General features: G+C 39.3%; 1 protein-coding gene across 3 annotated transcripts in view; it reads right to left on the bottom strand.

The window, feature by feature from the left end:
• The window catches only part of LOC122799824 (serine/threonine-protein kinase 32A-like), a 1,819,471-nt gene that overhangs the window by 21,613 nt on the left and 1,774,052 nt on the right, over window positions 1–23,806 (bottom strand). For all 3 annotated transcript variants that reach the window (XM_044069142.1, XM_044069143.1, XM_044069141.1), the window contains exon 12: window positions 6,164–6,228. In XM_044069142.1, the coding sequence (XP_043925077.1) occupies window positions 6,164–6,228 (65 nt within the window). The remainder of the gene's footprint in view (window positions 1–6,163; window positions 6,229–23,806) is intronic.

Genomic DNA, 23,806 nt, shown 5'->3' on the forward strand with positions numbered 1-23,806 from the left:
CAAATTTGAGGGAAGTTTGGCCTCCCAGGCCAAGGACAACCACAAAACATTATTTAGCTATGTCTGCAACCTCAAAGGCAATACACAATTGTGTCCACAGCTCATTGAAGTTGCAGCCACCTATACTGAGTCAGAAGATATAGAAAACCTCCTGGCTGATAAATTCACCACCAACTTTACCCCTCTCTCCCCCTCAACCTTCCCTCAGGAAATATCATCAGGTATAACTCCCCCTTTTTTTCCTGGATTTATTTGAGTTTTTGCTTTATTACAAAGGTGACAGTAATGCTAGTAGTTAGTTGTGCTTTATCTTAGAGGTATGAGTTTACATACTTTTCTCAGTTGGCAGAGTGAACCAGGGAGTTAGGGTAGATTTGATTCTTTTGTGCCTGAGCAGGGCATGAACATTTAGGATGTTTAAAAAGGCATTGTTAAAGTGGTGGCTACCTTCATTTAGTGGTTTGAGCTTTAGTGCTCTCCAACTGTAAGCCTGGATGGATTCAAAGAATGAATTCTTGCTGAAATTAGAACTATTCCTGACAGACTTATATGTTGCTGGCTTGCTGTGTTTGAGTAGGGAGAGAAGAGAAAATATTGGATGGTGGTTGCTTAGAGTAGAACACCTGCATGACTGATGTTTGGGTTATTAGTTAGGATCCAGTCTGGTATTGATGGTGAGATGGTGGATTTATTGTGTCTAGCAGAAAAGTGTATTAACTGAGTGAAGTTGAAAAGTTTTGTACAAGGAGGTTGATTCGGGAGTGATGAGGAAGACCATTCAATGTTTACATCCCTTAGGATGATAGTTTCAAGAGATATATTGGAGGATAACCAGGAGATAATTTTGTCCAATATACTACATAATATTAAGTTGTTAAAACAAGGATGCTAATCCATCAGAGAATGAATGAGTAAATAAATAAATAAATACACGTTTATACCTAAATATGCACATTTCCCCTCTAGAAGGTAGGATTGCTGCAAGACTCACAGTAGAAATTATTATTTTGTACCATCCAGTTTTAGGAACCCTTTATCACGTGGTGATTTTATATAAAATAATACACAGTCAGGCAGGAGTAACATCTTGCAATATCATTGCTGGAGCCTTCCTGTGTCCTGACAGAGTGCTCTTCAAACTATCTGGAGATATACAGAGCTGAGTATATTTTTCTGGCACTTCAGAGTTGTGTACTGTTAATTGTTGCTTGACTAATTTTATATCATTGCTGGCTGACTTCAGAGTTGTGCACTGTTATTTTTGCTTCACTGTATAATTTTTCAGATCTCTGCTGAAGGCGTTGGTTTTCCCCTATCCACCTTCCCTATTCCTGTCTTGTTTAAATTTGGAGGCTTTTGCAGTTGCCCGCCCCAACTGTAGATTTGATCTGGGACACTCCCCCCAGCCCCATCTCTTTACCTCATTCTACCTAATAGACTCATTCTGCACTTGTTTTTAGTCATTTTTAATTTAGTTGCATTTTTTTAAACTGTTTGGTCTAACATTGCTACATACTCAAGTGTGCTAGCTTGCACTACATTTGAACTGTTTTTACTGCTGTTTTAGCTACTTTTCTGTATTAAAAAAAATCTAAGCCTGTTTCCTACTTTTCCTGTAACTAGTGTAGTCCAGATTCAGATTTGCTGTATCCAGGACTGTATGTAAGCTTCTGAGCCCCCCCCCCACCCCCGCCAATTCTCTGTTTGAGGGAGGCCTTCTAGCTTATCAGTGGGAGTGGTAAGCACTAGATAACCTATCTACCACATAAGGAGTGGTTCTGGCCCAGAAACTGTAGTTACTGGCCGTTCGGGCAGTTTTTCCATCTCTTGCAACTTTCTGATTTAAAAGCCCACATTTGCACTTGTTTCCCCCTTTCCTGTAACTAGTTTAGACCAGATACAGATTTTTAGTTTTAGCACTTGAATTTGCTTATTCGTGATCAGCACTTGTTCAGAACTTGTAAGCACTAAATAACCTACTAATTGCTACAGCACTCAACCTTCTTCATTACTTAGAGGAAAACAGTTTTGGTACTTACTTTCCTCACTTGCTTAGAGAAAAACAGCTCTTGTACTCACTTTCCTCACTTATCTAGAGGAAAACATTTTTTTATTCAGGCATGTCCAAGGGTCAGCTCCCAGTGTTCTCCCTGTCTATCTGATGAATCTGGGCATCTTGGGGCAATGTAGAAATTGCCTCCTGTACACAGACAGCCCTCTTCTCCTACCACCCAACACTACAACCTGTGAGAGATGCACTTATCTAGCCAAACTGGAGGTAAAGCTCTCTCCAACCAAGACTGAACTTGACAGTCAAGAGGAGAAGGTAAACACTTGCACCACACCACACTCATCACATAGTCTCACTAAATCTACACCACCAAAATCCACACATAGAAACACAAAAACATTCATGGAGGCTCTCAATAATAATCTGCTCAAGCAACAGAGACCTCCAAAGCAGAAATGCAAGCAACCTCCACCCTCCAACACAACCCAAATGACACATAGCCCGCAGACTCAGTGTGCCACTCAACCACGGCCAATAAGACAAAACAATGTACCCAACACACTAGTCATAGGTGACTCTATAGTCAGTCACACTGATGTCCCACTCACCAGGCTAAACAAGGAGAAGGTTACTGTCAGCTGCCTGTCAGGTGCCAGGGCCCGCCACATAACCCACGCACTCAGGTCACTCCACAACAAGTACAAATATGACTCTGTCATTGTCCATGTTGGTGTGAATGACCTGAGACGTACCTCCCTGGAATACATGAAAAGAGACATGGAAGAGCTCTCTGATCTTGTAGCCCAGGCAGGTATGACCCTAGCCCTAAGTAGTGTTCCGCCATCACCCAGAATGATACCGCAGTACAAGGACAAAATGATTGACTTCAACAATTGGCTAAGCTTCTGGTGTCGTTCTAAAGGGATCCAGTATGTCTGCCTGGGATGACATGGTCGACAGACCACGATGCTTTTCCAAAGATGGCCTGCACCTGTCACTCCTGGGATTCCGGATACTGGCTAAGGTTCTTGCTGCCCCTATAGTGCCTTTTTTAGGCAAGGTTCAAATGACAAATTCACCACTGTAACAGCAACAGGCAAGCAAAAACTGAGGGTGATGCTACTCAATGCTAGAAGTCTAAATCTCAAAATGCACTCACTCGAGGCACTCCTTAAAATGGAGAACATTGATATCTGTGCAGCAACTGAGACCTGGTTCAAGGCTCCAGAGAGCACCCCTGCACTTCCAGGCTATAACTCATACCACACTTTTTGGCCATGTAACCTGGACCGGAACACCAAAGGCAGAGGTGTGTCCATATTCATTAAGGATATCCACACCACCAGGCTAGTTGCTCAGTATAATGCAGCCGAGGTTATCCAAGTGCATCTAACTCTGGGCAAAACTGCAATCCAAATTGTAGCTTGCTACAGATCCCCACCATGCCCCAGGATTCCCACTCCTCTTTTCTTGATGTACTGAAAAATATTAGGGTTCAACCAAACACCCTAAAAATGGGTGATTTCAACTACCCCACCATTAACTGGGAAAACTACTCATGTACCAACTCCTTCACTCAACGCTTTCTGGAATTCATAAACTCCAATGCCCTGGATCGACTTATCCACACCCCCACCAGGGGCCACATTATCCTAGATCTAGTCATTACCAACATGAGTGACCAGTGTTCCACACCTGAAGTCAACGACTCATTGGTCCGATCCAACCATAAGCTAATTACCCTAGATATCCACATCCTACCCCCACCCCCCATTAAGGAAACCACGGTAAAAAATTTCTCCAAAGCCAACTTCATGCTTCTTAAGACAGAAGTGGTGAACTTCATGACACCCATGCAGCTGGACAATACAGTTACAACTACTGAATCCTACACATTTGCACTTTATAAGCACGTACACGAGTGCATGGATTGTGCTATCCCTAACAGAACCAGGATGCTATCCTCCAAAAAAAGGAAGCCAATCTGGTGGTCCCCTGCCATAAACAAACTGTACAACAGAAGGAAGAAACTGTTGCAAAAGAGAGTAAAATCCCATGAGTGGAGGAGTTCCCTGGTCAGCCTAAGTAAGCTGCGATCCCTGATAAAATCCTCCAAAGCTAGTTATGAAAACAAAATCAACACTGATTCTAAAGACAACCACAAAGCATTCTATAGCTATGTCAAGAATCTCAATGGCAACACTCAGATATGCTCTGAGTTACAGCACAATGGCACTAAATATACAGACCAAACTGATATTGCCAACATCCTGGCAGATAGGTTCAGTGCTAACTTTAACCCCCTCTCACCCCCTAAAGAGTCCATCTCTGTAACGGAAGAATGCAAAGTTCCTGTAATCACGGCTGCACAAGTAAAAATCACACTCCCCAAAGCCAAGAACACAGCATCCATGGGACCAGACAACATCCCAGGCTGCATTCAACACGAACTACAGAACGAACTGGCACCCCACCTAAGTACCATGTTCAACCATAGCCTCACCTCAGGGTTTGTGCCTGCTGAATGGCGCACAGTGATGGTTATCCCACTCCATAAGGGGGGAGCCACCACGAACCCCAGGAACTACTGCCCCATTAGTCTGACGAGCCTGGTCTGCAAGGCCATGGAATGTATCATCATGGAACTTATAAACAAAGACATTGGTAATCTCCAAACTCTGGACCCCACCCAGTTTGGGTTTGTAAAAGGCAGATCATGTCTCCTAAACCTGATAGACTTCTTTGAAGTAGTCACCAAAGCTGTAGGTGAGGGTAAGGTGGTTCACACAGCCTATCTAGATCTTTCCAAGCTTTCAACACCATCCCCCACTCTGGAATTATAGATAAACTCACTAAACTAGGTTTAAATCCCTATGTCACAAGATGGTTTGCCAACTGGCTCACTGACAGAACCCACACTGTGAAAGTAGCAGACTCCAAATCCGACTTCAGACCAGTGACAAGTGTAGTACCACAGGGTTCAGTCCTGGGTCCTCTCCTGTTTGGTATCTACTTCTCTGAAGTACAGGCTAACACAGAAGGTATTTGGCTAATGAAGTTCGCAGAAGACTGCAAACTAGGAGCCATAATCAAAACTCCTAACGATGTGGACATCCTACAAAAGGGCCTCACTGAGACAGATGCCTGGTGTCAAAGCCATGGCCTCAAGCTCAATGTCAAAAAGTGCATTGTCATCCCCTTTGGTAAAAAATTTGTACCCATGAACTACAACAGAGGTGGTAGTATACTTAACACGGAAAGTGTGATAAGAGACCTTGGGACACAGGTGGATAGTAGTCTCTCCTTTGATCATCACAGTACCACAGTAGTCAGGAAATCCTTCTACGTGGCACACCTCATCACAAAAGGTTTCTCATCCAGAAAAAAAGAGGTCATTGTTCCCCTCTACACATCACTCATTAGACCCATTATAGAGTACAACACCCCTTTTGGTATGTACCTCACAAGACATCTACAACAACTGGAAAGGCCGCAGAAATACCTCACAAAGAGGATTACTGGCCTTAAACAGATGCCCTACGCAGACCATCTCAATAAACTCCAGCTTTACTCCATCGCATATAGCCTACTCAGAGGTGATCTCTCTCTGCCTAACATACAAAGCTATGTCAAACCCAGAGCTGATGGACATGCTCCACTTAAAGAAGTCCCAATCCCTCTGAGCTACACGCTCTAGGGACCTAAACCCTGTCACCACAATAAACAGAACATGTCGGAGGGATAGATTCCTGTCCCAGAGACTTCCCATACTCTGGAATAAACTACCTATCTATATCAAACAAAGCTCCTCATTAGTACTCTTCAAGAAAAGCCTTTATGATTGGATGGGAAATAGGAAATTCACCCCAGGGATCACTTCTGTGGCTCTGTTTGACAGTGGCACAGGAAAATAATTTTCTTGGGTGGCAAAAGCCAGGGTACCTTTTTGGCTGGGCTTGTATAGGCCCTAGGGCCGATAGCCTAGTACCTACCTATGAGCCTATGAACCTATGAATAAATATAACGGACAGTATTGTCTGTTATACGAGCAGGTCCATTCTGTATCAGACATCTTGTACATTTAGGTTAAATTGGAAAACCAGTGTTCTAAAAAACTAGAAAAAGAAGGCCTTTAATAAACAGTTTATTTACCTTTCTCTGTTGAAAACCATGAATTCCTTCTGGATTGACTCAAAATGTTCCTCAAGCAGTCCATTCTAATTTTTTCATTTGGAATCACAGAAGCAAAAGAAGAGGAAATGGAAAGAATAACAGGAAAAAAATGTTAATGTAATTTATACAACTTAACTTTAACAGAAAAAAATCAGTAAACATTTGAATGCCTTTCTTTGGGCCTGACTTCAGGAGATAGCACTATAAAAGTACAAACCTCAAATATCACATTACATAAGCTGAAAGTTGGATGTCAGTGAGCATATATATAAGCAAAACTGCAGTGTAAGCATCAGCTAGCAAACAACAGTGCCACAAATCCTAACACCATCCACTGTTTTGGTGCTGTAGACTGCAACTGGGATTGGTACACGAGGTACTTCATACTGAGGGATGGTGTGCTAGAATGCATATGCAATCGCCTGTGTACAATGTTCAGAGACAGACAGAATGTACAGAGATGCTGTACACTGGGATACAGGACAAACAATGTTCTAACATTGTAAGGTATGCAAACAAGGTATAGAGCTTGAATACAGATCACAAGTCAGTCACAGACATGGGGTGGCAGCTCTGCCAAGGCAGACAGTACACCAAGGCTTGCAGTGTTGCCTAAACTACCCACACAGCCATCCATCAGCCACATATACAGCAATATAACAGTAAGCAGGCCACAGGAACTACCCAGACAGCAATCCATCAGTCACATATACAGGAAAATAACAGTAGGCAGGCCACAGCATCTACCCACACAGCCATCCTTCAGCCACATATACGGGACTATAACATTAGACAGACTACTGAAATCCCCCACACAGCCATACATCAGCCACATATACAGGAATATAACAGTATGCAGGCTACTGCAACTCCCCACACAGCCATCCATCAGCCACATATACAGGAATATAACATTAGGTAGGCTCCGCACACAGCCATCCATCAACCACATATACAGGAATATAACAATAGGTACATGAATATAACAGTAGGCAGGCTACTGCAACTCCCCGCACAGCCATCCATCACATGTATGCAGGAGTATAATAGTAGGCAGGCCATAGCATCTACACACCCAGCCATCCATCAGTCACATATACAGGAAAATAGCAGTAGGCAGGCCACAGCAACTCCCCACACAGTCATCCATCAGTCACATATACAGGAGTATAACAGTAGGTAGGCTACTGCAACTCCCCACACAGCTATCCATCAGCTACACATACAGGAATATAACAGTAGGCAGGCTGCTTCAACTCCCTGGACAGCCATCCCTCACACATATACAGGAGTATAACAGTGGGCAGACCTCAACAACTACCTACACAGCCATCCATCAGTCACATATACAGGAATATAACAGTAGGCAGGCTACTGCAACTCCCGCACTGCCATCCCTCACATGTATGCATGAGTATAATAGTAGGCAGGCCACAGCATCTACACACACAGCCATCCATCAGTCACATATACAGGAAAATAGCAGTAGGCAGGCCACAGCAACTCCCGCACAGCCATCCCTCACACATATACAAGAGTATAACAGTAGGCAGGCCACAGCATCTACCTACACAGCCATCCATCAGCCACATACACAGGAGTATAACAGTAGGCATACCTCAACAACTACCTAGACAGTCGTCCATCAGTCACATATACAGGAATATAACAGTAGGCAGGCCACAGCAACTGCCCACACAGTCATCCATCAGTTGCATACACAGGAGTATACCAGCAGGTAGGCTATTGCAGTTGAAATAGACTGACAGAAAAAGTTTCTTCAGGCAGATTGTAAAAGCTGGAGGTGTAATGGGACAGACAGAGGTAATCACGAACATGTTTATTTGGGAATGTAATGAACTGGTATATTTTAAAAATCCCTAGAGTACTTTGTTAGGAATGTTGGGGGAGCAAATTGTTGCAGCTAAGGAAATTATTCTTTTGAGTTGTGATAAAGGATCTGAATTTCTCCAGACATGGTAAGGCCTTATTTAATGCTATTGGCTGCCAAATATGCCATTAGATGAAAATGTAATCAAAATCTAAAGTAACTGTAAAGGAAGTAATAAATATTGTAAATTATATAAAATAACTGGAGATGAGACGTTTAGAAAAGGAAAGGAAATGAGCAAATTACATAGAAATAAATGGAATTTGTGGGAAGAATACGTGCAGAATAATGTTCAGTAGGAGGAGGAGTGAGGTTTAAGGGAAGACAGTAACTAAGCAATTTATGTAATGCTGGAGTGAATGATAATTGTTAAAAAGCAAACATATAATATGTGAAAATGAAAAAAGGTTTGTTTTCTTTTCTATTATTGTATATGTTCCTACGCTATTGTCTAAAATGTAAGGATTTAATAATGGTGCTTAAAAACTTTACAGGAAATCAGAATAAAAGTAGCACTAAGTAAAGATACACCTTCAACAATATCAGTACAAGGAAAACTATGCAAAATATGTACAGAAACAATAAAAGTGTTACCAACATCATTAATGAGCTGAGTGATAAGATAAAAATGAAAGTCAAAACAACCAAAGCAAAGGATTTGAAATGATTCTTAAAAAAAATAACACCTGACGTCTATCCATTCTTGATAACAAAACACTTAATGGCAATCTTAAAGTGCTAACAGCTAAACTAAATCTGCAAGATCTCACAACACTGACCATATGATGCATGTATGGTACTTTGTCTATAAAATCTACCATAGTGCATCTAGTTATGTGATGGTCCCTACTCTGAGCCAGTAATCAAGAAGCCTCAATCCTTACCACTGACACCGGTGATGGATGGCCACTAGGAGCAAAAATGGATACACACAGTATTTTCAGATGTAGCTTTCTGCATCAAGCAACATTTTCCTTAAGAGCACACTCCAGACCTGGGGGTCTGTGTTCTCTTTCTCTCTCAAGCCCCAAACAAGACTCCACACTGACCACTTTGTAGCTCTGGGTCCCTGTTCCAAGTAGCTGATACATATACATGGATATTTGATCTTCATATACACACACACACACACACACACACACACACACACACACACACACACACACACACACAGGAAAGGCTGGTACAAATTTACCAGCTGTGCCCCTTCTGCAGGGTAATGACACTACCACCAGTCAGCTACTCTAAGGTTCTTACAAGGATACCCAAATATACTGAATAAAATGAATGCTAATATAAATGGCAGAGTTTGACCAATGCAGCAAGGATTTCAGGAGCAGCCACAGTGTCACTAAAATAAGCATAAGTGCTCTCACGATGTTAAAAGTATTCTCTAAAAGACCAGCCACAATGAAAGATATAGAAATATTTAATAATAAATAAAATAGAAAACATGACAATACTGAATACCTAGTTACAATAAGCACCAGAGTTTCAATCACGGGAGAAATACAAAATAACACAGTTGGAGAGATTCACAAAGATGCAGAAAAACAGTACTTAACTAATCTCACTATATTTTCCTGACTAATCTAAAGAATTACTATTCCCTGGTTACCTACTAAAGAAATAGCTAGGAAATTGTTCTGGCTAGGCTTGTACAGGCCCTAGGGCCGATAGCCTAGTACCAACCTATGAAATGTGTTGAGTTGCTTACTACAGCAAGGCAAGATGAGGTGTGTGGTTGTGTGAGATATATGTAAGAGATCTTTACTGTCAGGTTCCAAAAAACAAAGTGCTACTGCGAGAGTTCATTTCTCACTAATATCTAAAAAATCATTACCTCTGATCACCTGACTCTGGTACACTACAAACCCAGAGCTCTGCTAAGATCTGTTTCAGCATCTAAAAGCTATAAAACAATTTCAAAAATGTCCACCCTTCCAGGGTAGCAATTAGTTCCCCCCAAGCACAATACAGTAAGATTTCTAGTCCTGGTTTTCCCAGACATTTTTGTCTCTGGCTACAATCAGACATCTAAGATAAAATCTTTCTGGCCTAAAACAACCCATTTAATTTTCAACCTATTTTTCAAAATTAGCTGGATTGAGATTAACCTCTTCCCTTCCATAACTCTCTGTTAAAACCTATACATTTAATTAGTTGTTATAATACTGTGTGACATACACGTAAATATCTTCTCTGTCCACCAGGACCAGCTGTTGATGCATTTTTAACACAAGCAACTTAATAAATACATTTTTAGCACAAACATGTGTACAAATCAGTGTGATAGTCAAATGACATAAAATTCTTTGCAAAACTCCAGCTAGCTATGCTGGCATATGTTACAGATGCACTGCCCTACTCTCCTTGGCACAGTAGGCACTACCCGATATCACTCCATCTCTCTTCCCTTTGAAGACTCAAGCTAGTTTTTCAAGTGACTGTGGAAAAATATTGCTTAAAAGAAATGGGCCTGTCTGGAAACACATTAACCTATACCCTGTCTTGACAGCCCATCTGCAATGGCATTGCTGACCCCAGTACGGTGTTGCACTGTCATGTCATATGCCTGCAACCCTAGGCTCTACCTTAATAACTTGACATATTGCTGGCTGGCAGAATGTAGCCATGTTAAGAGATTGTGGTCTGTTACTACGGTGAATAACCTTCCATGTAGATACGGCTGAAGTTTCTGCAGTGCCCATTCTATGATTACACATTCTGTTTCTACAGCTGCATAACATTCCTCCCTGGGTTGGAGTCTATGGCTGAGATATACAACTGGGTGCTCTTCTCCCTCTGAGGAAAACTGACAGAGTACAGCTTCCACCCAGTGGTTTGAAGCATCCACCTGCCCAACAAATTCTTTGCTGTAATCTGAACTGGCTAACACAGAGGGTCCTCCCAAAGCCCCCTTAAGCTTTTGGAATGCCTGCTGACAGACTGGGGTCCACACTACCTTATCTGGCCTGATTTCCTTCATCAGGTATGTAAGGGGAGCAGCTATTGTACTATAATTGAGAACAAACTTCCTGTAGTACCCCACTGTCCTTTTTGATAACAGGGGCAGGCCACTCTTGAATAGCTTCCACTTTGGCAGGTTCTGGCCTGATATTACCACCCCCACTCTATGTCCCAGGCAGGAAACCTCTGCCATACCCACCTGACACTTACTGGGCATAATGGTCAACCCTGCCATTTGTAGTCTACTGAGAAGATCCCTGCCAAGCTGAAATCGCCCTTGCCCGTACCTCCCGCCTAGCAGTTTTACCATGTAATTAACATCACTGACCTTCCTTACCACTTTGAAGGGTCTCTCCCAAGCTGCCTGCAGCTTACTGTGTCTGATAGGAATGAGCACCATAACCTGTTGTCCCACAACATACTCTCAGGCTCAAGCATTCCTGTCATGCCAGACCTTTTACAGCTATTGGGCTCCTGCCAGGTTCTCCTGGGACAAGACCATAAGCTCCCCAAACCTTGTCCTGAGGTTTACAACATATTCCACAATAGACTCCTTGTGGGATTCAGACAGTCTGTCATGCATCAAGAATCATTTCTAAAGGCACTCTCACTCCATGCCTATACAGCACCCAAAGGGTGAAACTCCTGTGGATTCATGGGGTCCCTCTCTATAGAAAAACAGCAGATGGGGCAAATAACTGTCCCACTCTCTCTCAAACTCGTCTGGAAATGCCTGTAGCATGATCTTTAGTGTAGAGTTTAACCTCTCCACAAGACCATTAGTCTGGGGATGGTCTTTAGGTGCATCACACCACAGCCCTCCCACAGACAAGCCAGGAGGTATGACATGAAATTGGCACCTCTGTCAGTCAGTATTTCTCTCGGGAAACCTATCCTGCTGAAAATCTCTAAGAAAGCATTTGCCACCTTCCCTGTCTCAGTGAAGGACAGAGCCCCGGCTGCAGGGTATCTAGTAGCATAATCTACTACCAACAGGGTATACTTCTTCCCTGTGGAATGTGGGGTACTCAGAGGCCCCAAAATATCCATAGCTACCCTCTGAAATTGCTCTTCAATCACAGGCAAAGGTATCAAAGGAGCTCCCACCTTACCTACCTTTTGGCACTGCTCAAAGGTCCTGCAGTACCCTCTTACATCCCTTTAAATCCCAGGCTAATAAAAGTTCTGCACAATGCATCACTTAGCAATCTTTATACCCATATGACCTGACAAAGTAATGTCATGGGCTATGGCTAGAAGTGCTAGATGGTAGGATCTGGGCACTACTAACTGCTGTATTACCTCAACTTTTAGCCCTCCCTCAGGGGTACACTCTCTATACAGTAACCCTTTGTCCAGTATACAGACTCCCCTTTTCCTTGAGAATCAGGTGCCTCCTTATCTACCTCCCTCAAGCCTCATAAGGTGTGGTCCAAAAGCTGAGCCTGTCTCAACTCTACCTTTGTGACCCTTCCCAGCTCCCTTTCCACAGGAAGTCTGGTAGCTTCTGATAGCAGTGCCTCACTGTCAGCCTGGATACTACCACTCACCTCTGTCCTTGCAGTTACCCTGTCCATGGGAACATTAGTAACTACCAGCAGCTGTGGCTCACTTTCAGGCTCACTGCTACATTGTAGCTCACTCCCTGAAATAGCCATATCACCAGACCCGGCTTCAGGAGTGGGGTCTTTCTGTGTCTCTCTCACACTATCAGACCCACATGCCTGTCTCTAAGCCTGACTGCAAGTAACTGCATGCACACAAGGTACTGCATTATCAAAATCATTCTCTATCAAGACATCAGCAAGGATATCCTCAAACACGCCTACCTGCTTGCTTCCTTTTCCACCCTCCTAGTCAAGGTGAACCCTGGCCAAAGGTATTTGGAATGTGGTCTTTCCTAAAGCTTTGACTGGAGTAGAATGCCCAAACAAGTCGTGCTCCTCTTTAACCACTGCAGGCTTCACAATGGTTATGTCAGAGGCAGTATCTCTCTTACCAGTGGCCTGTCTTACATCCACTAAGATAGGATACAAACTCTGGTGATAATTTGGTATCCCTGCTGTCTCCAGACAACTTACCACTGGCATACTGTTATTCCCACTTGTTGACTCCCTTACCTTTTGTTCTTCACCTTGCTTCAGTGGACATTTGTGTGCTACATGGCCCCTCTGGTTACATTTAAAGTATCTAACCCTTGATCCTGGTCATGTACCTGAACTAGTGGCTTTCCATGTTACTCGTGGATTCTATTGGGTTGTTTTAGGCTGCCCACCATAGGTTCATAGGTTAGTACTAGGCTACCTGCCCTTTCGGGCCATTTTAAGCCTAGCCAGTTACCCCATGTGTGAGACTCAAACCCTGCACCTTGCGTCTGTAAGGTAAACACCTTAACCATTAGGCCAGTCTTCCACCCCGTATTAAATCTACACAAACAGAAACTCGGCTAGAGATAAGTAAAGCTCTCAAATACTGATTAAATACAGTACCTAAGAAAAAATTCATCTTTCTATATTGTAAATGTGGTATATAAAGTACAGAATTATGAACAGGATACCCATACACATGCACACACTACAGGAGGTGCAGGAAATCCATGTGCAGCACTGGCTATCCCCTTCTTGTGTAGTGGTGCCCTGCTCACTACGTACAGATCCCTTTTTTCCTCAGGTCATTTGCAGAGTTACACTCCCGGTCTGCCGACCTGACACCCACTCACCCACCTATCAAAATAAGTGCTTAACTCAGCAATATAATCACATACACTTTCATCCGCCTTGTGTCTGTACTCATGAAACTTTCTTCTGTTAGTTTCAGCTGTTAACTTAAAACATTCCAATAAATATAATTTAACTTTATCATAGTTTAGACAATCAGTATGACAATTTAGAAACAGCAGTTACACCTTATCATGGAGTAAGGGGGCCAGAAACCATACCCAGAGCCACTGGCAACATTAATCTGTTTACATACTTTTTGAAATATATGAATGAAACTATCAAAATGATCACCCTCTGTAAACTGTGGAAGAAATTTACTGACCTTTATTGCTTCTGGGGTTCAGTTATTCCCTTCCCCATTACCTCCATGACCCTGACGAAGAGTCAGCATCTCTCTCATGTTGGTGCTGTTTCTCCTTGCTGATGCTAATCCTATCTGTTTTGCTTGCTACAGCCTCTCATTTTCTTGAACCTCCAAATGACGCAGTCTCTCTGCTGATTCTAATTCCAAAATGTTGGCTTCCAGTTCAAGTCTCTAACTCCACTGCCCTGTTTTTAAAGGCTGCACATCCCCATTACCAGACTGATTGTCGGCCTGTGCTGCAGCTGCAATTAAAGCTGAAATCATTTCCTGTTTAGTCAGGTTGGCATGCTCCAGTCCTTTGGCTTCGCATACCTTGGCCAACTGGTTCTTTGCCCTCTTGCCATAATCCTCTGCTGATATCTTTGCCTGCTTTCTCTGACTAAAATAACTAAAAAAAATAAATAAAACTGTTGGGAAAATGAAACTCTGTAAGTTGACCTTGTGGCTGCTAGGAGTACACACACCTTTAGTGACAACTGCCCACAGGCTACTGAAGTTTAATTAACATCCCACCTAGCTGCCACCAATATGTGATGGTCTCTACTCTGTGCCAGTAATCAAGGAGCCTCAGTCGTTCCCTCTGACACTGGTGAAGGATGGCTACTAGGATCAAAAATGGATACACACGGTATGTTTAGATACAGCTCTCTGCACCAAGCACTATTTCCCTTAAGAGCACACAGGGAGCACACTCCAGACCTGGGGGCTGGACTCTCTTTCTCTCTCTCCAGGCACCAAACAAGACTCCACCCTGACCACTTTGGAACTCTGTGTCCCTGTTCCAAGTAGCTGACACACACACACTTGGATATTTAATTTTCACATACATACACACGCACGCACGTACGTGTGCACACACACACACACACACACACACACACACACACACACACAGACACACACACACACACACACACCTGGGAAAGGCCAGCACAGATTAACCATCTGTGTGTGCCCTCTCTGCCCAGACTATAGGGTAATTATGTTGCTACCAGTCAGTTACTCTAATGCTCTTACAAGGGTACCCAATTACACTGAGTAAAATTAATATAAATTGTAGGGTTGGACCAATGCAGCAAGGCTTTCAGGAGCAGCTACAGTGTCACTAAAATAAGCATAAATACTCTCAAGATGTTAAAAATAATCTCTAAAAGACCAGCCACAATAAAAGGTATAGAAATATTTGCTCCTGCAGTAGTCCTACTTGACCCATACCTCCTCTTTTTTCTTCCTCCTATAGCTCCATTAATATTATTTATGAGAATATCCCACTAATATTATCTTCCTCCTGCAGACTTTCTGCTAAAAATCAACATGTCCTCTAGCAGTCAAATATTTATAGTTAATGCACTTCACATATTTTATCCTGTACGTATGTGCCAACTGCTAACTGTATACTTACTGATTACTGTAATTCAACTATTTAATTCTTATGTGTATTTGCTGATTGTATACCATACAAGTTTTTTCTGTCCTTATTAATCTGATATGTATCTGTATATATCTTATATGTCTGGAGCTTTTCTCCTCGGGCCTCTGCTGAAAAATAGCTTCTTGCCCAGTCAGACTAACCTGGTTAATAAATGTCAAATAAATAAAATAAAAATATTTAATAATAATAAATAAAATAGAAAACATGAGAATACTGAATATTTAGTTACAAAAACACCAGAATTTCAATCACATGAGATATAAAAAAAATAACACAGTTGGAGAGATTCGCACAGATACAGGAAGACAGTAAACTAATGTCACTATATTTTCCTGACTAATCTAAAGAAATACTATTCCCTGGGTACTTACTACAGCAAAGCAAGATGAAGTGTGTGGTTGTGTGAGACATCTGTGAGAGATCTGCAGGTTCCAGAAAACAAAGTGCTGCTGTGAGAGTTCTGGAATATCTCTCGCTAATATCTAGAAAATCATTTCAGTGCTGGTTATAGAATGAGATCACCTCTGGTTACCTAACTCTGGTACAATACACACCCAGAGCTTTGCTAAAATTTGTTGCAGCATCTGAAAGCTATAAAACAATTTTAAAAACTTCCAATTAGTTCACCCCTAAGGACAATACAGTAAGATTCCTAGTTATGGTTTTCCTAGACAGTTTTGTCTCTGGTTGCAATCAGATCTATAAGATAAAATCTTTATGGCCTAAAACAACCCATTTAATTTTCAACCTATTTGTCAAAATTAGCTGGACTGAGATGAACCTCTTCCCTTCCAGAATTCTCTGTTAAAACATATACATTTAATCAGTTATAATAACAGTCCAACATACATGTATATCTCTTTTCTTCCCAGCAGGACCCACTATTGATGCATTTTTAACACAAGCAGCTTTACAAATACATTTTAACACAGGCATCTATACAAATCAGTGTGATAGTTAAATGACATACAATTCTTTACAAAACTCCAGCTAGCTATGCTGCCATATGTTGCACATGCACTGCCCTACTTTCTTTGGCAGGGATGGCACTACCTCATATCGTCACAAGCTACACAACAATAGAGAGTACAATGACAAGTGAAACAAATAATAGAATTGCACCACTACCATAGTGTTTAATGATAAAAAAGGAAGAGTGCTGTAGTATGTTATTCAGTTCACTCACTGAAATAGCAAACTGTTAGCAAGTAGAAATACACTTAATATCCTTACTAACAAATTTCAAAATGGCAGCCATAAATGCAATAAAAGTTCCCCAACACCTACCTCAAGGATGCATCTTCCATTTTTCGCACTTAATATATAGAAGCATATTAACTCATGAGTTTATAAAGTTATGTGGATTATGACAAAGATCTAAAATGAACTACCGTTCTTTTAGCTTTCTTACTGTCACATACAATAAAAGCTACATATAAAGAAATATAAAAACAAATACCTATGCAAATACAAGTATAATTGGCACTAGAAACTCAGAACTCAGAAGAATACCTCAAAGTACTCTGCAACATTCTGGAGTATTAATGAAGTATAACCTTAAGATCACCAAAGACACATAACTTAGTGAAGGGCTGACATGGAAGTCGATGAATGCAAGACACATAACCTAGTGAAAAGTTAGACTAAAAACATTACTCAGCCTATTAGCCCATGAAGAAAAATAGGACTGTGAACATAAGAGATGAGATTTAAGTTTAAGTAAAAGGTATATTATTTAAATCAAAGAAACAACAATTATAATACAAAATACATTAATGTTGTCAATAATAAACTATGTCTTTCAACTAGTTTCTAACATACACAGCAAATTGTCAGCAATATAAATCACATCTTCACAACCCCACACAACAATACCTTACAAGCTACTATATAATATTAAAAAAAAAAACAATGCAAACATGAAATATGTCAGCCATTCACAATATGGTCAGATAGCTGATGATATTATTTGTTTGACTACTTATCTTCTTCACCCAGATAACTTTTGACCATTGTGTAGGTATATACATGTAGGTCCATATGCCATAGTGCAGAAGTATAAAAGAACTATCCCTTGTCCAGGGAAAGTTAATTGCAATACAACACATCTAATTTTTTTAGTCATGTGTTCCTCCTGCAATGCCTTCTATAATGGCAACATAAAGAGAAGACTGAGAGACAGGATCAGTGAACATATCCATGGGTCTATATTATAACATCGAATTTTAAAAAGTTTGACTGTTATAATATCGAACCAGTAATGTCGAACGCTGAAAACAGCGAAGGTGCAGGACACATAATTCTTTCCCAGGGAAAGAATTCGGTGGGCCGTTGCTGTGGCTTCGCTGTTTTCAGCATTCGATATGTTGGAATGTTACGGGTAGGGTTCAGGTAAGTGTGCGATTGTGTGTAGGTTAGGGGGCGGGTTAGATGAGTTAGGGTTAGGGTTGGGTTAAGGTAAGTGGATAGCTAGTAGTGTATGTAAAGTTTCGTTTAGGTTTAGGTGTAGGATTTTAAGTATATGTGTGTGGATTGCTGTTTTTTTGTGTGTGTTTGTGTTGTGTGTATGTTTCTCGAAATAGCTATTTTTTTCCCTGGGAAAAAATTCGCTATTCTGACTGTTCGATGTTTTCAGATTTCGGTGTTTAGGATTCGATATTATAACATTCTATGTTTACGAACTTCGATGTTATAATATAGACCCCATATCTATGACATTAGGAAGAGGAAAACGACAAATACATTATTATACCATTCACTCGATTGCTCATCTTTTAAAAGATTTACCTTCTTTGCCATCAACAGAGTTTAGGTGACACCATTAAGTGGGGATGTCGAAACTACTTTGGATAACAAAGAACTTTTTTGGCAAATGAGGCTTAATGCCTCACAGACTCCTGCATAAATGACACAGTTTTTATTTCCAGCATTTTAAAGATTAAAGCAGCCATTATTTAATTAATTGTACATTTATATGTACATCTTAATAATTTATATTTACATTTTTTATTTATTGTTGTATATTTTATTTATATTTACAGTAACATACTTATTTATATAGTACATATTTTAGATTGTTTGTATAAACATGTTCAAGTATTACCAAAAGCCTTTTAGAAGTTTTATCTAGTTTTTACATTTCTTGGAGCCTGAGTTAGGAAATATGTCTTTAATTCGCATGCATTCATTCATTCATTTTGTGATTGGTTGGTTTTAATTGTTCACTGCTATATATGGGTTTCAATTAATAAGCCTCGACATTCTGATGAAGTCTTATTTTCAAGATGAAGGCACTCAGGTTTACAATTTCTTAAATTAATAAAGCTTACAGTGGTCGGAGTTTGTTGATGGTTTTCATACATATATTTGGTTTAAGATGGAACAAGCTCTCTGCACCAACTTTTGCATGCTACAACTTTCACACATGTTGCTATTTAATATAAATAACTTCAATCCCCTTTGGGAGAAGAAAAGGCTAAAACTTGATTTTGCACCAAAATTTCACATTTTTACGTGTTTTTTTCTTCAGCAATTTTGAAAAAAAAAAACTGTTTTCCAAACACAGTGCTAAAAACATATATTATTATTAGGAGATGGACCTCCTACATATTGACAAAACAAACTGTACCAGAATTCACCATTCTAAAGACTTAAACCTTGCCTGTGATATAAATAGGACCTGCTGGAGAGATAGGTATGCATCCCAGAGACTATCCAGTCTATGGAACAGGCTCCCCATCCATGTGAAGCAGAGTTCCTCCCTAATCCAATTCAAGTGCAACTTGGACAATTGGATGGGAAACCGGAAATTCATCCCTGCCCCTGGTTTGGCACCTATGTCTCTGATGCAAAGAGATAACCTGCAAATGATTCATCTTCCAGGCCCATGACTACACTTATCAAGAGTATCAGAACTTGTTAGAGATTTGGGATGCATGGCTTGTCTTAAAAAGGCCCTTGTGGTCATTAGCCTAGTAAACACCTATGAACCTATGAGAAGACAAAGGATCTAGAAAGTCATTTATATATTACATTTCTCACTAGAATACCAAACCTGATATATGCAGGACCCTAGCCTATGAGAATTAGTGCAAAAATAGTGGTAATCATTCTTATGGGAATTCAAAATAACTACCCATGCCATTCTTTAACACCTATACTATTTGGTAATTACTCATACAATTGTCTATAACTACTAACAGGAAATATTAAAGGATTAGGAATAGGGCTTGCTTTCCCAGGGCTGTTTTTACTTCTTTAGTAAGTAGATGTGATTTTTTTCTAAGTTATATACAATATGAGATAAATACCCAAGTGTGTTTTCTCTGGATGAAGAATAGAGAGAGACAGAGAGAGATGGGAGGGAGGGGATCCATTCAGACTGCCACATATCAATCATTTGAAATTGGCATTGTGCTGAAGTTGAATAGGTGAAATATTTTAACCATTCAGAGGTATAATTACATTAGCCTGGATACCAAAAGGCATAGCTTTGTCCTATATAGCATTTATACATATCTACCACCTGTAAACCAGTCAGCTAAGGAGGAAGCATGTGCCTTAATTACTCAGAGATAATGGTTGGTGAACTGTGTGTAAATGCAATCAACAGATCATGTACTTGTATAAGTCCTAATGTATCCAGCTTTGGAAAGTAAAATTATTAAAATATGCAGTAAAGTAAGGATGAAAGATCAATAACAATGTTATTCATTCAGATGAGAGAGAGAGAGAGAGAGAGAGAGTCAGGTGCCACTGAAAATGTTAGAAAGATTAGTACAGCAAAGTTACCAACAAGCAATGCTTAAGAAATGATATTGCTGGAATAAGAAACACTGGAGTGGTACTGTGACTATTCCAAATGCCATTGTGGTTATCTGCTAGCAATCTAAACTGATATACAAGTTTGAAAAGTTATTTAAAATGAATGATGACACTGATGGCAATTTTGTCTTACCTACTGATACAGTGGACTGCAGCTTCTGTGTTAGTGCCTAGTCTTAGTGCCTTGTAAAATCAAAGTCTGGTTAGTGCACATAAACTTTGGAGATTAGTAACCTTCTCAGCAGTATATTATTATCTTTCTTATGCAGAGTACTAAAATAACTTGTTTATACAACAGATGACATGTACAACACTGTACAGTTTTACAGCTTTAATGTCTGCTTCTCATACAGCATAAAAGGTGTTTTCCATTAAGCAACTCACAAGAAATCAGAGCAGATTTCACATTTATACATTCTTATGAAAGCATCTTTTGGGAACTCTCAAAGTCATTACTTTGGTATTTTCTGATGTCATACAGTCTGTTTACTGAACTTTAGGGAGTCTTTCCTGTTTGAGAATGTTTCTGTGTGAAAGCCGTCTTTCAATGATGTCATGCAGTCGGTTAATAAGCTCCTTTGTGTTCTTGTTTCAAGGTGAATTATGTAACAGTCCAGGAAGTCTGTTGATTCTTGCACTTGGGTCCTTATCTGTTTCCCTTGAAGCTTGTTCTAGACACTGAACATCCAGCTTATCCTTATCAGCATTTTTCTCAAGCTGCATCAGAACTGGAACATTCATGTTACATTTACAGATGAATGCCGTAGCTGAGAACAGTTTTACCCTTTAATATATGTATGCTAGCAAACAGAAATGTATGCATCTAACTAACTAAATTATTCTACATATTCTACATATATTCTGGCAATAGAAGTGTATATGCATCTAACTAGCAAACAGGCATACATGCATTTATAAATCTCTAAATATATAGCTCTAACAAAGTTCATTCATTTTCTGAAAGACCAGTCACTTCAGAAGTTTGGCTAATTCAGAGACTGACGTTATCAGTCAGTCCAGGGAGGCCTTTGAGTTACCTTGCATCATTCTACAAGTTATGGCTAGTGTCAGTGGTTCAACAGGTAGCAACTTTCCTTTGGTGCTGGAAGATCTGAAGACTATGAGCTTTTTTCCCACACCAAGTACTTGGATTAATTTTTCAACACGGACATTGTAGTGCAGCATGGGGGGGGGGGGTTCTACACTCCTGAGTATGCCCCCCTTTGGATGAGACAATAAACTGAGGTCCCATTTGCTTGAGCTGGTGATAGCTCAGGTGGATATAAAAGCTCCCACTGTGCTAATAAAAAAGAGTAGGGGTTATATGTATTTCCTTATTTATACCTCTACATTATTTGCATGTTCATATTCATAACATATATATTGTCACTTCTTTCCATTTGTTCTAAACATTAATGTATCAGATATACATATATATATATATATATATATATATATATATATATATATATATATATTTATCCCCTTCAGATTATCGAAATTTCAAAACTTTGAAATTCATATGGCTGAGACCATATGTTCGAAGTTTTGAACCTTTAAAAATTAAAAAAATTTTTTTTTTACATTTCTGCCCCTTTGCACCTGCCACATCCATTGTTAATTAAATACACAAATTCCAAAATTGTACTACAGTGAGGAAAATGGTAAATTTCCCATTCTGTGTTGTATGGTGATCTCTATTCAAAATGTTCAAAGTTTCAAAAGTTTGATATTATGGTCTCAGCCATATGAATTTTGAAGTTTTGGAACTTTGATAATCTGAAGGGAATCCATATTTATACATGTGTGTACATATATATATATATATATATATATATATATCATTAAAACCACAAAAACATCTGCCTTTAAGCCATCAACTAATCTTTATAAAAATAGCTTTATCTGAAATACTTTCTTACACAACCATCTTTTTACTTAATCTAGCACATCTTCATTATTTCTGTTTTTATTATACAATTAATCTTCACATCTTTTCCATAATCTCCAGATTGCTACAATGTTCTACTCATTTTTCAATTTCATATATTTTTTATTTCTCATATTTTCCATACAATATCATATGCAGTTCTATTTTTGGATCCTACCCATTTATATTCCTTTTTAAAACTAATCCAAAAAATGTTTTTTACATTCTAAAACAACATTTTGTCAATTCGTTCTCATTCAGTTCACCACATTTTCAGTCTTTCAATATCTTACATTTCATATTACTTTTAGCTGGCAAGTTATTCAACAAATTCTCCACAGGAAATCCCCAGCTTCATAAAAATTCTCAAACCTCTTCCTTCTATTTTTTTAACACTTTTTACATCTTCTTTTAATTCTTTCAAAGGATATGCTATATAGTATTTTCCTTAATATTTTTAGACCATAATTTTTGTTTTCATTAATCCCATTAATTTTTATTTTATTTTACATTTGTTGACCGGGAAGGTCCGACTGGATATATGTCCTTCAGCGGCGGCCTGGGGAGAAAAGCTCCATACAGAAGACATAAGACAGAACAGCATAATACAATGTAAAATACAATAGAGAAATAGAATGCAGAGAAATTGTTACATATTTACATATTGAAACCATTCCACTATTAGTATAATTCAAGATTACTTCCAAATGTAAAATAAATAAATAAAATTTTACCTTCCATAATTTTATTTTATTTTCATATTATTTTCATTATATATATTTACTTTCATATTATTTTCCTTCGTTTTTTTTCTTTTTTAGCACTATTTCTTTGTAGCTTACATATAAAATTTCCCCATCATTTACAACTGCCTCTCTTTCAAATTCTTTATTATCCAGAAAAAAAATGCATGCATAAGTACACTATAGGATTTTTTTTTTAGATTCAAACTTCCTTCCTTTTCATTATATGTCACCCTCTTTTCACTGGATTCAAACTTGAACCCCAAATAAAATGTCACTTTAGTGAAAGCATCTACACCCCCTAAATATGCACATTTTCTTAATATGTATGTAACTATCATATACAGTTTTGTTAAATGACAGATTAAAAATTTTCACCATGATAAAATTGTTATTTCTTTAGCATTATTTTACACTGTTCTATAATATTTTCATATTGTCAAAATGTTGACTCATAATACACTTACTTCCTTACTAGTATAATATATTCCACTTATATTCACAGTTTCACCAAACCTTTTGCTTTTGCTGTATTTAACTGCAACTCAGCTTTTTTTAATATTTTCCCCACTTTTACTAGCATTTTGCTTATCCATATCTTAATTTTAGACATAGTCACCAAATCACTTAAATATAACAGACAAATTGGTATTATGACTCCTTTTCTCATCTCCCACTTTGCTTCTTCCATTTTACACACGTGTTTGAATCACTGCATTCATTACCAGTACAAAAAGAATCATGCTAA

The sequence above is a fragment of the Protopterus annectens genome, chromosome 4.part0 (assembly GCF_019279795.1).
Source record: "Protopterus annectens isolate FY-2018-M chromosome 4.part0, PAN1.0, whole genome shotgun sequence".
Taxonomy (NCBI): Eukaryota; Metazoa; Chordata; order Ceratodontiformes; family Protopteridae; genus Protopterus; species Protopterus annectens.